This window comes from Trichechus manatus, unplaced genomic scaffold (assembly GCF_000243295.1).
Source record: "Trichechus manatus latirostris isolate Lorelei unplaced genomic scaffold, TriManLat1.0 scaffold00211, whole genome shotgun sequence".
Taxonomy (NCBI): domain Eukaryota; kingdom Metazoa; phylum Chordata; class Mammalia; order Sirenia; family Trichechidae; genus Trichechus; species Trichechus manatus.
Genome location: NW_004444147.1, coordinates 3,243,300 through 3,256,786, shown reverse-complemented (window position 1 = coordinate 3,256,786; position 13,487 = coordinate 3,243,300). Strand labels below are relative to the sequence as shown.

At 38.5% G+C, this 13,487-nt stretch overlaps 1 protein-coding gene across 1 annotated transcript in view; it reads right to left on the bottom strand.

Annotated features, from left to right (window-relative positions):
• Nucleotides 1-13,487, bottom strand: part of MDN1 (midasin AAA ATPase 1) — a 178,376-nt gene that overhangs the window by 68,677 nt on the left and 96,212 nt on the right. The window contains exons 38-47 of the mRNA XM_023742487.1: nt 12,342-12,539; nt 11,058-11,165; nt 10,514-10,702; nt 7,857-7,946; nt 7,493-7,756; nt 7,089-7,350; nt 5,333-5,492; nt 4,399-4,515; nt 2,772-2,980; nt 290-438 (exon numbers count right to left, since the gene is read on the bottom strand). Of these exons, the coding sequence (XP_023598255.1) occupies nt 290-438; nt 2,772-2,980; nt 4,399-4,515; nt 5,333-5,492; nt 7,089-7,350; nt 7,493-7,756; nt 7,857-7,946; nt 10,514-10,702; nt 11,058-11,165; nt 12,342-12,539 (1,746 nt within the window). The remainder of the gene's footprint in view (nt 1-289; nt 439-2,771; nt 2,981-4,398; nt 4,516-5,332; nt 5,493-7,088; nt 7,351-7,492; nt 7,757-7,856; nt 7,947-10,513; nt 10,703-11,057; nt 11,166-12,341; nt 12,540-13,487) is intronic.

Here is a 13,487-nt window from a genome sequence, read left to right as displayed (position 1 = left end):
GTTTTCTAGGTCCTATGTGACCATCTCACAATAACCCTCATATAGATTCTTCAGTGTACAATACCAGAGTTAAATTTTACTTTTTCTGGTGACTGAGGGGTTTCACAGAAGAAATATTTACATTTAAGCTATTTTCTAAGAAAGTAACTGGATACCAGATGTCTATTAGCAAACTGCAGTGGTCAATTCTCTTACAGCACTAAAGTTGCCACCTAGAAAAAGAATTTCCTTCTAGTCAATAATGTAGCACATTATTACTTAGGTAGCTACTGTAAACACTTCACAGTACCTTCCGGTGTGCTGGTGAATGCTGGGAACGGACGTACACTTCCCGGCATGCTTCAGAGAAGGCTTTATCCAAACTCAGCCCTCGCTGCAGATACTGGACAATGAGTATGGCTGTCTGAATCAGAGCTGACACAGAAGACGTTGGAGAACCTATAAAGAAAAAACATTGTACCCCTGAAACTATTGCCCTGAGATAATCTTTAAACCTTAACCCAAAAATAGGCCCTGAAGTCTTCTTAAAACCAAACAATTGTTTAGCTTAACTAGTGTTAAAAAAAAAAAAGGTCTGCCTTGAGTGTTATGCTCGTTTAAGAACTATCTACATGGGATCAAAGTGACAACAGCAACTCAAAAGATTAGACAGGAACCTTAGGAACAGTGAGCTTATGTTAATGGGGGAGGAACAACTCAGAAAAGGAGGGTGAGAATGGTTGCACAACTCAAAGAATATAATCAATGTCACTGAATGGTACATGTAGAAACCATTGACCTGGTGTATGTTTTGCTGTGTATATTCTCAAGAAAATAAATTTTAAAAAAAAATTGCCATCTATGAACAATTAGATTCTGCAAAATCCCCAATGAAATGGCTAAATTCCACCTTTAGATCAAACCTTCTTCAACTCAACCCCACCCAGATTATGGTTTTAGAACATCTAAGTGGACTCTAGGGTCTTCCTAGGGCACAACGGACTTGTGGAAACATTCATATTACTTCCCTCTCATTTTCCCTGTCTGTGTCTGTCTGTCTGCAGGATATTGTGCAGAAGTGACCAGATGACTCAAATCTAATACTGAAGACCTGAAGGTGACAAAGTGAGCATGACTTCATAAAGGACCATGGATTTGAAATCCAACAGACCTACTTTTAAACTCCAATGTTATTAATTGTTGCCTTTGACCAGTAGCTCAATCTCTCTAAGCCTTATCTATAAAATGGAAATATATGCTTTGCAGAACCGATGCGAGAATAATCAACCAGCATTGTACCTAACACATAGTACTTATTCAAAAAACAGCACTTTAATATTATTATTGCTCTTTCTTGTATTTTTCAACATTTCAATCACACCTGTCTGTTTCCAACAACTCAGAGTTTTCTCTTTATTCCACCTTCAGAAGGCTCAATGATGGCCCTGAAGATATTGAGGGGCAAACTTCATGAATCTCATGCCTACAGCAGTGTTCTTCAAGGCATGGGACTCTGATGCAGGTATCAGAATTACCTGGGGAGCTTCTTTAAAATGCTTATTCTCATGCCTCACCCAGACCTGTTGAACCCAATCTCACTGAGGGAGGAGGGATGGCTGGACATCTACATTTTCAACAGGTTTTCCTAGAAATTTCCATTCTGTGTACACTAAATGTAAGAACTCCTGGATCAGCAGTCAAATGGAATAACATATTTCTATTGTTGCTGTTAGGTACCATCGATTCAGTTCCAACTCATAGCAACCCTATATACAACAAAATGAAACACTGCCCAGTCCTGTGTCGTCCTCATAATCACTGCTTTGTTTGAGCCCAATTGTTGCAGCCACTGTGTCAATCCACCTCACTGAGGGTCTTCCTCTTTATCGCTGACCCTCTGCTTTACCAAGCTTGATGACCTTCTCCAGGGACTGGTCCCTGCTGATTAACATGTCCAAAGTATGCGAGATGATGTCTTGCCATCCTTGCTTCTAAAAGCATTCTGGCTGTACTTCTTCCAACACAGATTTGTTCATTCTTCTGGCAGTCCCTGGTATATTCAATATTCTATGCCAACACCATAATTCAAAGCTGTCAATTCTTCTTTGGTCTTCCTTATTTATTGTCCAGCTTTCGCACGCATACGAGGTGACTCAAAATACCATGGCTTGGGTCAAGCGCACCTTAGTCCTTAAGGCAACATCTTTGCTTTTTAACATTTGAAAGAGGTCTTTTGTAGCAATTTGCCCAATGCAATACATCATTTGATTTCCTGACTGATGCTTCCGTGGACGTCGACTGTCGATCCAAATAAAATGAAATCCATGACAACTTCAATATTTCCTCCACTTATCATGACGTTGCTTACTGGCCCACTTGTGGGATCTTTGTTTTATTTATGTTGAGGTGTAATCCGTACTGAAGGCTATAATGCTTCAAGTCCTCTTCACTTTCAGCAAGGAAGGTTATGTCATCTGCATATCACAGGTTGTTAATGAGTCTTCCTCCAATCCTGATGCCCTGTTCTTCACATATAGTCCAGCTTCTTGGATCATTTGCTCAGTATACAGACTGAGTAAGTATGGCGAAAGGATACAACTCTGACACACACCTTTCCTGATTTTAAATTATGTAGTATCCCCTTGTTCTGTTCAAACGACTACCTCTTGATCTATGTACAGGTTCCGGACAAGCACAATTAAGCTTTCTGGAATTCCCATTCTTCACAGTGTTATCACATAAACTTCTATAGGACTGAAACTCTGCAAAGGCCCAGAAGTCAAGCTCCTCACCTACAACAGTTCCTCGAGTCTCTGTGTGTAGAGCCAAGAGGGTGTCACACACACTATCCCCCACCAACCCAAGGCTGTGCAGCAGAACTTTCAAATCCAGGTCATCTGCAGTGCTCCCATCCCCTTCTCCTGAAATGTAGATTTCTAGCCCACGATTCCTCATAGCTCGGGATATTTCTCCATGAAGAGGATCCATTGAGAGAAAAAGCCTAGTAACATAGCAAAGAGAAAAAAAAATTAAAATCCCAGTGCGACCAATGGTGCTGTTCAGGAACAACAGGTAAAGACAAATCTTATGGGGCTCATCTTCAGGGAGTTTAATCAAAGGAGACACCACTAACTCAAACTTGGCTACCTTTATCTGTATGCTATCTTCCATTTCCAAAGTGCAGCATTATGACAAATCAGTTTCTTTAATCCTGTTTCCCTAAGGAACTATATATATCGTATATTAATTGTACTTTTAGTGTTACCTGAGAATTTAAAAAATCCTACTCTCAGATATTCCTCAAATAAAGCAGTGCTAATTCATCATTTTAATCCACCTACAAAGAGCAAAAAAGAGAGCAATGTATTGTTCTAAACAATTAACTTGGAATATTCATCTCCACCTGGCCATCTGACATCTCACACTTATGTCCAAAATAGAACTGCTGACTCACTGCTGACCACAACTGCTTCTCTGCTGGTCTTTCTTTTCTCACTGAATGGTACCCGCATTCACCCAATTACTCAAACCAAAAACTTAGGTGTCATCCTTGCTCCCTCTTTTTCTCATTCTACAAATTCACTGGCAAGTCCCACCCTTGTGACTACTCTAGCTATAGTTTTCATTACGACTGACCTTATAGTTACTTTCAGTTCCTGCAAAATGCTTGTACCTGATCCATTTGCTTCCATCCTTCACCACCACCCCAGGTTTATAGGCCACAAAACTTCTAGAGGAGAGCTGTTCAAGTAAACTTTCTGCAGTGGTAGAAATGTTCTACAGCTGCAGTCACCAATCCTGGAGCCATGAACTACATGAAATGTGAACTTGAGCACTTGAATGTGGCTAGTGCAACTAAGAAACTAAAATTGTAAATAAATTTAAACGTGAACAGCCATATCTAAATGGCAAGTGGCTATTGCATGGACAGTGCAGTTCCAGACTAATTTTTAAAACCACACATCAGCTCACATCACTCCCTTGATCAAAATCTTTCCATGACTTCCCCTCACTCTCAGAATAATATGATCTCCTCTGAAGGGCCAACCCTGCTTTACAATCTGAAAATAGCCTCCCCCAATTACTTTCTATCTCAACCTGTTAGAGACTGTTTCCACAAAACTTACATTCTCATATCATCTTGTTCACAAATTTGTTTCTCATCTACTCCCCTCTCTAAAGTGTAAAAGACCCCATGGAGCCAGGGACCTAGCCTCCCTTGTTTACACGTGTGCCCCAGACCCTAGCAGTGCCTGGCAAATAGCAGATCCTGAATAATTTATTAACTAAATCAACGAATGAGTGAGCATGTTCATGACCTGTTGCATGAATATAATATGTAGGGAGGTCCTGCTGAATGCCACACCTCAACTATTGAAGCTGTCAGATTCTTAGAAGGAAATTAAGAGGCATAAATACCTGAAATTGGGATTTGGTGTTATCGTGGGAGTGGCTCCATCTATCATTCCTCTCTCACTAACAGTGAGGACACCTCCAGGTTCGAGCAAAGCATTCAAACGATCTAGCACTGATGGGCTGCAAGACCGAGTTGAAATGTGAACAGGCTAGCCTGCTCCATTGACCCTGCTCTCCTTGCACGGGCCTCCCACTGCTCCTGACCCACGCCTCCTTTCAGTACGAGTCACCCTCCCATATGAAACCGTGATCTCTTTCCCAAGTAGGTTCCTCCTTTAATCCTGTCACTCCCAAGGCATACAGCCCAGAGTTTCATACACAGTAAATACATAAAATATTTGTTGAATAAATAAAGAAAATGATAGAAGGTTCCTGGAACTATTTCCCTCTCTCCTTTTTCCCCTCCCTCACATCTAAACATTATTAAATCTATTTAAAGGTAAATGGATTTCGATTTGAAACATTCATAAAAAGGCTACAGGAAGAGAGGGTCATCATCTGACACGCAGTAGCTTCCCTTATGTTAACTGTATATGTTCTGTGCCCTTTTCCTTTCTTTAGGATGAAAAGTGATACATGGATGAATTGCTGTCATCACTGATACACATTTACTAAAACACCTGACCTGTGTCAGATCATCCCTTTCAAAAGTTTCCAGTAAAGAGCGGCCCCCTTAATGAAAGGAAGATTCCAGACTGACAAGACAGATACTAACATAAAAAGTTCTAACTCAAAGGCTGTTGCTTGGAAAAACAATCCAATTTCACTAGCCTTCAGTTCAGCTCTGGGAGAAGCTGCAGAATATAACTGAGGGTATGTTTCTAGTTAAGAAAAACAGTGGATTAAAAATACCAGAATTTCCACCTGGGTTTCTACGTTGACCTGCATATCTCATATCTCAGTTTGGTATACTTAAGATTGTGTATAAGGTTCTTACTTGCAGAAGTTAACATTGTCCATCAGAAGCCAGTCTCCAGACTTCAGGGCCTGAACCAACATGCTGTCAACCCATTCAAACGTTCCATGGCTGTGACCGCTGACTGACTGCATGAGCTTTAACCCAAAGCTCCGGAACTCCTCCACAAGTTTGGCAAACTCTGAAATGTTACAGGCAAGAAACACCATCCACAGCACTTAATCAGAAACCAAAGCAATCAAAAAAATGAAAGTTTATTAAAGGAAAGCTAGAAACTTCTGGCCTATTTTTGTTTTTAAGTTTCTTATAAAATAAATAAAGGAGTTTTGGTTTTGTTTAGATATTAGAATATTATGTTTTGGGGCAGAAAATACTTCTTAATGGTTTCCTGAATTAATACCTAGTTCACTCTGGGGTGATGGAGAAGGTAAACAACTTTCCTGGGTTTCAGTTCCTCAAGTGGCAGGAGGAGGAGGTTTCCACCTACTTCTGCATTTGCATTATAAAACTTCTCTAAGTTGGTACCATGCAATCGATGCTGTTAAGCTGGGCTTCTGTTATAATGAAGATATGTGATTACAGTAACAACTGGTGCTATATAAACTATAAAGCATTATTTGCCTAGTGCTTTATAGTTTATATAGCCCGTCCCTGGAAATTTTTCAATTGATCTTTTTTGTTGGAAATTGTTTTACGAACTTTTTTCATATCACAAAGTAATACATGGACTCCTCCTTCTAGCTATGAGGGAATGACAAGGTTCAGGCTTCACGTCCCACTGTTAGCAATTAGAAAACGGGGCAAATATACGAAACAATGCTTTCAGACACTGAACAACAGGCCGTGGTCCCTGAAGGACGAGAAACAAAGAAGGTGAAGTCAGGTGATGGCCCTTCATTTCTGGAGTTAATTCCTAGACTCCAGAGCAGGGAGGGGGAACCCAAAGATTCCAAAGGTCTCACTGAGTTCAGGAAACAGACTGCAGTCCAGTGGGGCTGAGGCAGCTGCAGTGAGGGGCAGAGTACTGGAGAGGAGGCAGCTACTCAGAGAAAGAGCTCCAGAAATCTGGATCAGAGTCCCCGGAGTCTTTGGCTAAATAACAATCTGCATACTCACATAAAGGGTGAAATGCCATAAGAATGAGCAAAAAAAAAAACTTCTAAGGAAGAACAATTCCTGGAGCTTACACAGGGCTGGGACTCATCCAGTTTCCACCAGCAAGAGTAAAGAGAGCAAGCTTTGGAAGTAAAGGATGATCATCATTGTGACAGACTCAACCTAAGGGCCTTTACCGATAACCCCCCCTCAGGGGCATGCTCCTCCCCCCCTGCAAATTTACACTGTAATATGCTAACTGTATGTGATACAGAATGGTGTATTTCTTCCACTTTCTATACAAAAGGAATAAACAGCTAAACTATCGATTCAGACTCCTAGTCTACAGTTTAAAATGTTCTCAATTTCTTTAAAAATTATTTTTAAAAAAGTAAAAACAAGCCAACAAAAAATAAAGTTTTACACACAAGTGACTTATCATTATATACCCACAAAATGAACCATAAAGCTCAGTAAGCAATTTCATTCTTGTTTGCTTCTTTAAGATTACCAATCCTGAATACTTTACCTCTGCTTCATTTTACTTTCTAACCCAAAGATTTCTAAGTTTTGATTAATAGTCATTAATTTTAAAAATTATGGGCATTCCATTTATAAATGTATTACCTACAAATGGACACTATATAGCAAGTGTCTGATAAGCACATTCAAGCACACATACCTGCCTTGGAGTATGAGTTGATTTTATTGTTAAGTCGTTGCATAAGCAATAATACTGCTTCCAGCTTATTGACAATCTCCATCGTGATACCTTTCCCACCTTCTCCAAGACACTTGGGCTTATACGTCAGAAGGAAGTGACTCCAGGCTCGCAGCACAACTTCTGCATCATCAGCACTAATAAGGAGGCTGTCCCTTAACAGGGCCCTTACAGTGCCCTCCACCTTCTCTAGCAGCTGCCTCCAAGGGCGTGTAAGATCCACCTGCAATATCCAGAGCACATGAATTCATCACAGACTTCGGTCAGAGCCAAAGGATCTGTAGTAACCACCAACACAGAATACTATCAATCAGACCATGGGGTTTATTATTTTTTGCCTGAAAATTTGAAGGCAGACAAATTACCTGCTCAAATCCACCCAAAAGCTCAGTAGTGTCCATTGCACTGTTCATAGCCATGATCTTTAACGTGTGGCCAGTGAGGTGTGCCAGAAGCTGCACCAGGCTGGTCTTGCCCACAGACGCTGGTCCTACTAGAATGACCATCCAGCTCATCTGCACACACTTCATGATTGACTCCAGGGATTGTAACGACTGGTGAAGGAGTGACAAGGGTCGGCGGGATGGGTGAGGAACACAGCTGCCACGCGTAAGGATGGAGTAGCCCAGCTGAAAAGACACACCAGTGAGATTTCACAAGCATATCTGGTAGTAGAGAAGAAATCGTAGAAAACTGTGGAAGAACAGAGGATGATCCCACTATCCTCACCTGAACATCATAGGGGGTGATGTGAAATAGCCTGGTTCCCATATATGGGTTAGAATTTGAGCCAAAAACATCCTTGAATACAGCAATGACCTAAAGGAAGAAGATGATGTAATCAAAACACAAATCACTCTACCAAATTCTTAGCCAAACCTTTCAGAATGAATATTTCTAGAAAACGTGCACAATGATATGAGTCACAATATTCTGAGAACACTAGTCACAATTTTCTTATCCTTTTGAATTTTCTATTAAAAAAAAGTATAGGCTACATTTGTTTAATTCCTCAGAATGCAAGGAAACCAGCTTAAGAACAATATAGTCACATACTTCCAAATTATTTGAGATTCCAGTGAGAATACACCATAAATTAAAATGAAGCCATGGACACTAAGGTCAATCTAGAGATGAAAAAGGAAATTGCTGCCATCATTCAAGATGCCAACTAAAAGGAGGACAGAATAGTAATACGAAGAACAATGGCCATTTATTGACCATCTACATCATTTCTGATCCTTATAGCCCTGCAAAATAGACAGCATTTCCATTTTATAGATATGGATAATGGGATTCATAAGTTGTATGATTTGCACACAGTGGATAAGTGATTTTTAATCAAAACCAGTCTGATTCCAAAAATACTGTGCTATCTCTCTGAATATTTATGAGGAGAAGACAATCAAAGTTAGTTCTCTAACTCTAACCGATTATTTACATGCAGTTATCCCTTTTTTTCCTAGCAGGAATACTGTTAGAAAACTTTCTGCTAACCCTATTTTCAATTTGGATTTCTTTAGAGAATCTAAGAGGTGTGAGGAGGCAGGGTGAAAAAAAACTTAGCTTCCCATGGCAGCAGGAAAAATTAGAGCCACCCAAAACAAATTTACACCAAATTTCAAAATTGTATGATTCTAAAAAAAGCAGCCATACTCATATTAATAATAATTATTAATACACACTGTATTTAAGTCAGAATACAAATAACAAAGGTAAAATTATAATCAGTGCCAAACAATGGCTATGAGACTAAAAGCAGCTTAGGGGAAAGTGTGCCCATCACTTACCTTGGGTCCAAGCAATTTCTGACCTATGCTCCACTCTAATGCCTGTAATCTACTCTCCCTGTTACTCTAGCAGAGGGTTAAAATTGCAAATGCTTTCATAATCTAGCTGGGTTATTTGGTTTTATAAAATCAGATTCAATTCACCCAAAACTTTCCAACTTTTATAGTCTTTCTTCTTCTATTATTTCAATGCCTCCTTCCTGACACTTTTTTCTCAGAAAGCATCTATTTGGTGAATTACAGTAACTCTGAATTGGAGGAGTGATGGAAATTTTCCACATCCTACAGTAATCCACCACTTGACTAACATAAATTGCCCAACAACTGGCCAAAATTTGACCACAATTAATACCAAAAACTATAACGTAGATAAATACATTAAAATACTAGACGATGGCCTGTAAATTACATCTCAACAAAACTGTTATACTAGTCGCATACTTTCTCCTAATGTAAGGACTGAAGGTCACTTGCAGGTAATAAACAGGCTGTTAAGGTTTAGCTAGGTTCTGGATACAACATAAAAAGGTATCCAGGCTGAGCGCAGCAGAATGCAAAGTGTGTGAAAGCTACGCATGCAATAGGCTAACCACATCTTCCTATTTCAGTAAGGACGTTACTGCTTCTAATGAGGGCGTCACTATTTTAATTAGTTTTTAAACAGCTGTGGTGTACTAGAAGGAATACCAGACAAAGTGAAGAAGGCCTAGGTCAGAGGGCTGGCTCTGGCAGGTAGGAGCTGTGAGACACCAGGATGGTCCAGGACTCTGAGCCTTAGGTCCTCATCTGAAAGATGTCATGACAGCACCCCATACATACAGCCCTTATGAGAATCCAGTGAGGCAAAACTTTAAATACTATGAAGCAAAATGCACAAATCATTGTAGCCCCGTAAGTTAGAAATTCTTGTGTCATATTCTATTTACTACTAACAGATATTTTAATTTTCTATTAAATACAGAATAACCTTTCTTTAGCTCTATTTATACTTCCTATAGAGTGCCTGGATGGTGCAAATGGTTAAGTATTCAACTACTAGCTGAAAGGCTGGCAGTTCAAATCTACCCAGAGGTGCCTCAGAAGACAGGAAAACTGCTTCCAAAAGGTCACAGCCTTGAGCGTCCTATGGAGCAGTTCTACTCTGCACACATTGGGTCACCAGAAGTCAGAATTAACTCAAAGGCAACTAATAACAACATACTTTCTATATAAAGTATTTTCCAATTTGATATTTATTTCAAAACCAAACCAAACAAAACAAAAGCCTTTTCCTTTTACTAAGCGGTAACACCTGTCTCCTCCTGCTTTTCACCTCTGTGCCTGGAAAGATGACGAAGACCTAGTTCTGTACTACTGTTTTAAGGTTTGCAATCATGGAGATTTAGGTAGATAAGCAAATTGCATCCTCCAAAGCAAACTATTCTAAACTGCGAGACCCTAAGACAGGTGAATGTTTAGTCTGTTCTCTTTTACTCTTAAATTTCCAAGCAGCTTCAATGGGCCTGGTATTATTAGTGTCAGTATGTTCTTTCTCTCCCTTAGTAAGAAATCAACTTTCTGATGGACAGAAACACAAACAGCAAGTGTGAAACTCACCTTTTCTTTGTCTTTCCTGGTTCTCATTCTTTCACCATAGACCAAAAACACATGCTGAGCAGGATCATAACACCCAGGGGACTGGTCAACCAGCATCAACTGACACCAGCGGAAAAGGTCCCGGAGGTTGAATTCCCAGGGTCCTCCTTTCTGCCCCCATTTCTTCTCAACAGTCACTTCGTGATCAATCTAGAAAGAAAGTACCTTTACTGGAAAACTTGTCTTGCTGCCACGACTATCAATATACTACAAATGCAAATGTAATCTGAAACAGAAATTAACAGGCTCGATTCAGATGCCTCCTCTCAACTGAGATTTCTAAATGCCAGGAATTCCTTGTAAGCATTAAAATTGGTACACATGATACAGAACTGATTACTGTAACCGTCAAATGAGAAGCTTGCCTTACACTAGAAACATGTAGTTCTAGTTGATTTATCTCAGTTAGAGAGACCAGTAATTTGGGAGACACCTATGTTAAGAAGATGCTGATACAAATATAGCTAGGAAAAATGAAGAACAATTAATACAAGTACAAACTCACTTGGTTATTGAAAGCAACCATTTTCTTAACAATATTTTTGTCAATGGCTGGAAATAAAGTACTGGCAATGAACTCCATGTCAATTACTGTAAGGGGATCCACAAAGACCTATAAAATTAAAAAATAACATGAAGAACTGTCATTGTTTCTCTTTACCAAACACCAAAAATAACTACCACATTTCACGTGAAATTTTTACCTAACACCAAAGTAGCAATATCTCACTAAAATATGTAATTTTCAGTTTCAGAAATTTCTTTTACAGCATTTTTTGGATACAGAATCATATATAATCTTTAAAATATACAGCATCAGAAGTTGTTCCTTTTTTTTTTTAGCTCAACTGTAGTGAATTAAAGAAATGAAAAGCTACATGCAATTTATTTTAAAACTGAATTTGTTTTAAACATTTCCTATGTATTATGTAAAATGCTCTCAAAAATCTGAATAGTAGGGATATGAGTGTTCACTCTAAAATATGTTCGATTTTTCAATATGCTTGAAATTTTTCATGATAAAATATTCTTAAAAGATACTCAGCATATGCTTAATTATCAAGGGACAGAGACTTTAAGGAAAGCTAACATAGACGCATTCTCAAACCTCTAGATTCGCAAAATTTTGAAAATAGCTATTAAAACAAATAATTAAAAAATTTTTTAATCTGTATGATTCACAAAACGAGTTATCAACCTCCCTTCAATTATTAAGGGAATGATTTTTTTTAAAAAAAACTGAGAAACAGTATAAAACATAGAACATGCACATACACACACACACCCCTGAAATAAAGGCAAAAAGAAAAAAACACCACAATGTTAATAATGATTGACTTTGGTATTGTGAATATAAATTTTTTTAATTCTTCGTGGTAGTTTTCTGTTCTCACTTTTCTTCAATTAAAATGCATTATTTTATTTTCATTATAAAACATGTATAATGTTTCGATAGATCACACAGATGTATTAAAGGTCAAAGATGGGCCGTCCCCAGTGAGTGCAGTAATAGAACCCTAAAGAGAGTGATGGCCTTTCTCTCCTCCAGCTGACAACACACCAGTTCAAACCAGCGACTCAAGCCAGGAGAGAAGTGATGATGGAATCAGTTACATGAATAATCATCATACAAAGACATGAAATTGAGAAGCAGAACATTAAACTGAGGTAATGTTTGATTAAACATTAAACTCTCATTCTCATAGTGAGCATCCTAACAGCTAGGGGCCAGCAGTCCTATCAGCCCTAAAACTGTACCTTTGGTCTCTGTGGCAGCAGCAAATCTTACCTGAGTGAATCTGTTAAGGAAAGACCTGGGCAAGCCCTTCCTCCCGCCTCCTTGTCTGAAAGGATTTTGACACCCAAAAATCTTCGTCTTCTCATGCTGTACTAAAAAGCTCATTCCTAACTCAGGAACATAGATTTCTCCTCGATGGTCAAAACAAGCATTGAGTCCTTCCAATACAGACTGAGAAGCCAGGTTAAGCTGTTTGGAGAAGAAAATGCATACATTTGTTTTATTACATACACTACACAACTATAACAAAAAGTAAAGGAATAATATGCACAAAAGTAAGACAGTGTTACCTTCAGGAAAGCAGCTTAAGCAATCTTGGTTAACATTCTATTTAAGTTGAGTGATGAGCTAATATGCATTCATTATACTACTTCTTATTTCATATAATATGTTAAAGAGATTTTGGATGTATTAAATAATATATCAATCATTCTTTTTTTTTAATGTGCTTTAAGTGAAAGTTTACAATTCCAATTAGTCTCTCATACAAAATTTAAACACACATTTGCTCCTCCTATACTGTGACAGCTTGCTCCTCCTTTCCACCCCAGATTTCCTGTGTCCATTCAACCAGCTCCTGACCCTCTCTGCTCAATAATTCTTAAGTAAACTGAGTAAATATTCAGATTGAATGACAAAAGAGGCAGTTAAACTCTTCTCTAGAGTTAAATTTTATCTATTATATGTACCTATGTTTACCCACTTTGTAAACAGTTGATAACATAAAAAAACAACTTGCTAATGCACAGGTCCCTCATTTTTGCAATATGGATTTTTTCCAAATTTAACAATGAATGTAGGGAATAGATGACGTTTGATTACTCTTTACATACTTTCCCAGCTTAAATACTAAGCAAAATTTCCAAATGGGTATCAAAGTTGTAATATAACCAACATAAAACGCAACTACATAGCTACCTTACACCAACTATTTTGTGAGCAACAAGAAAAATTACAACGGGTTCTTGTGTCAGAAAGGAAAAGAGCTAAATGGAAGTCTTCAGACACTGGGTTCACCACTCAGGTGGTATTTAGGTAACAATGAAAAAGTAGATTTGAAAAATGCAAATAGAGACAAAAAACAAGTCTATATTAGAATTTCAAGTGACATATTTACACCAGCACTACAAAGCACAA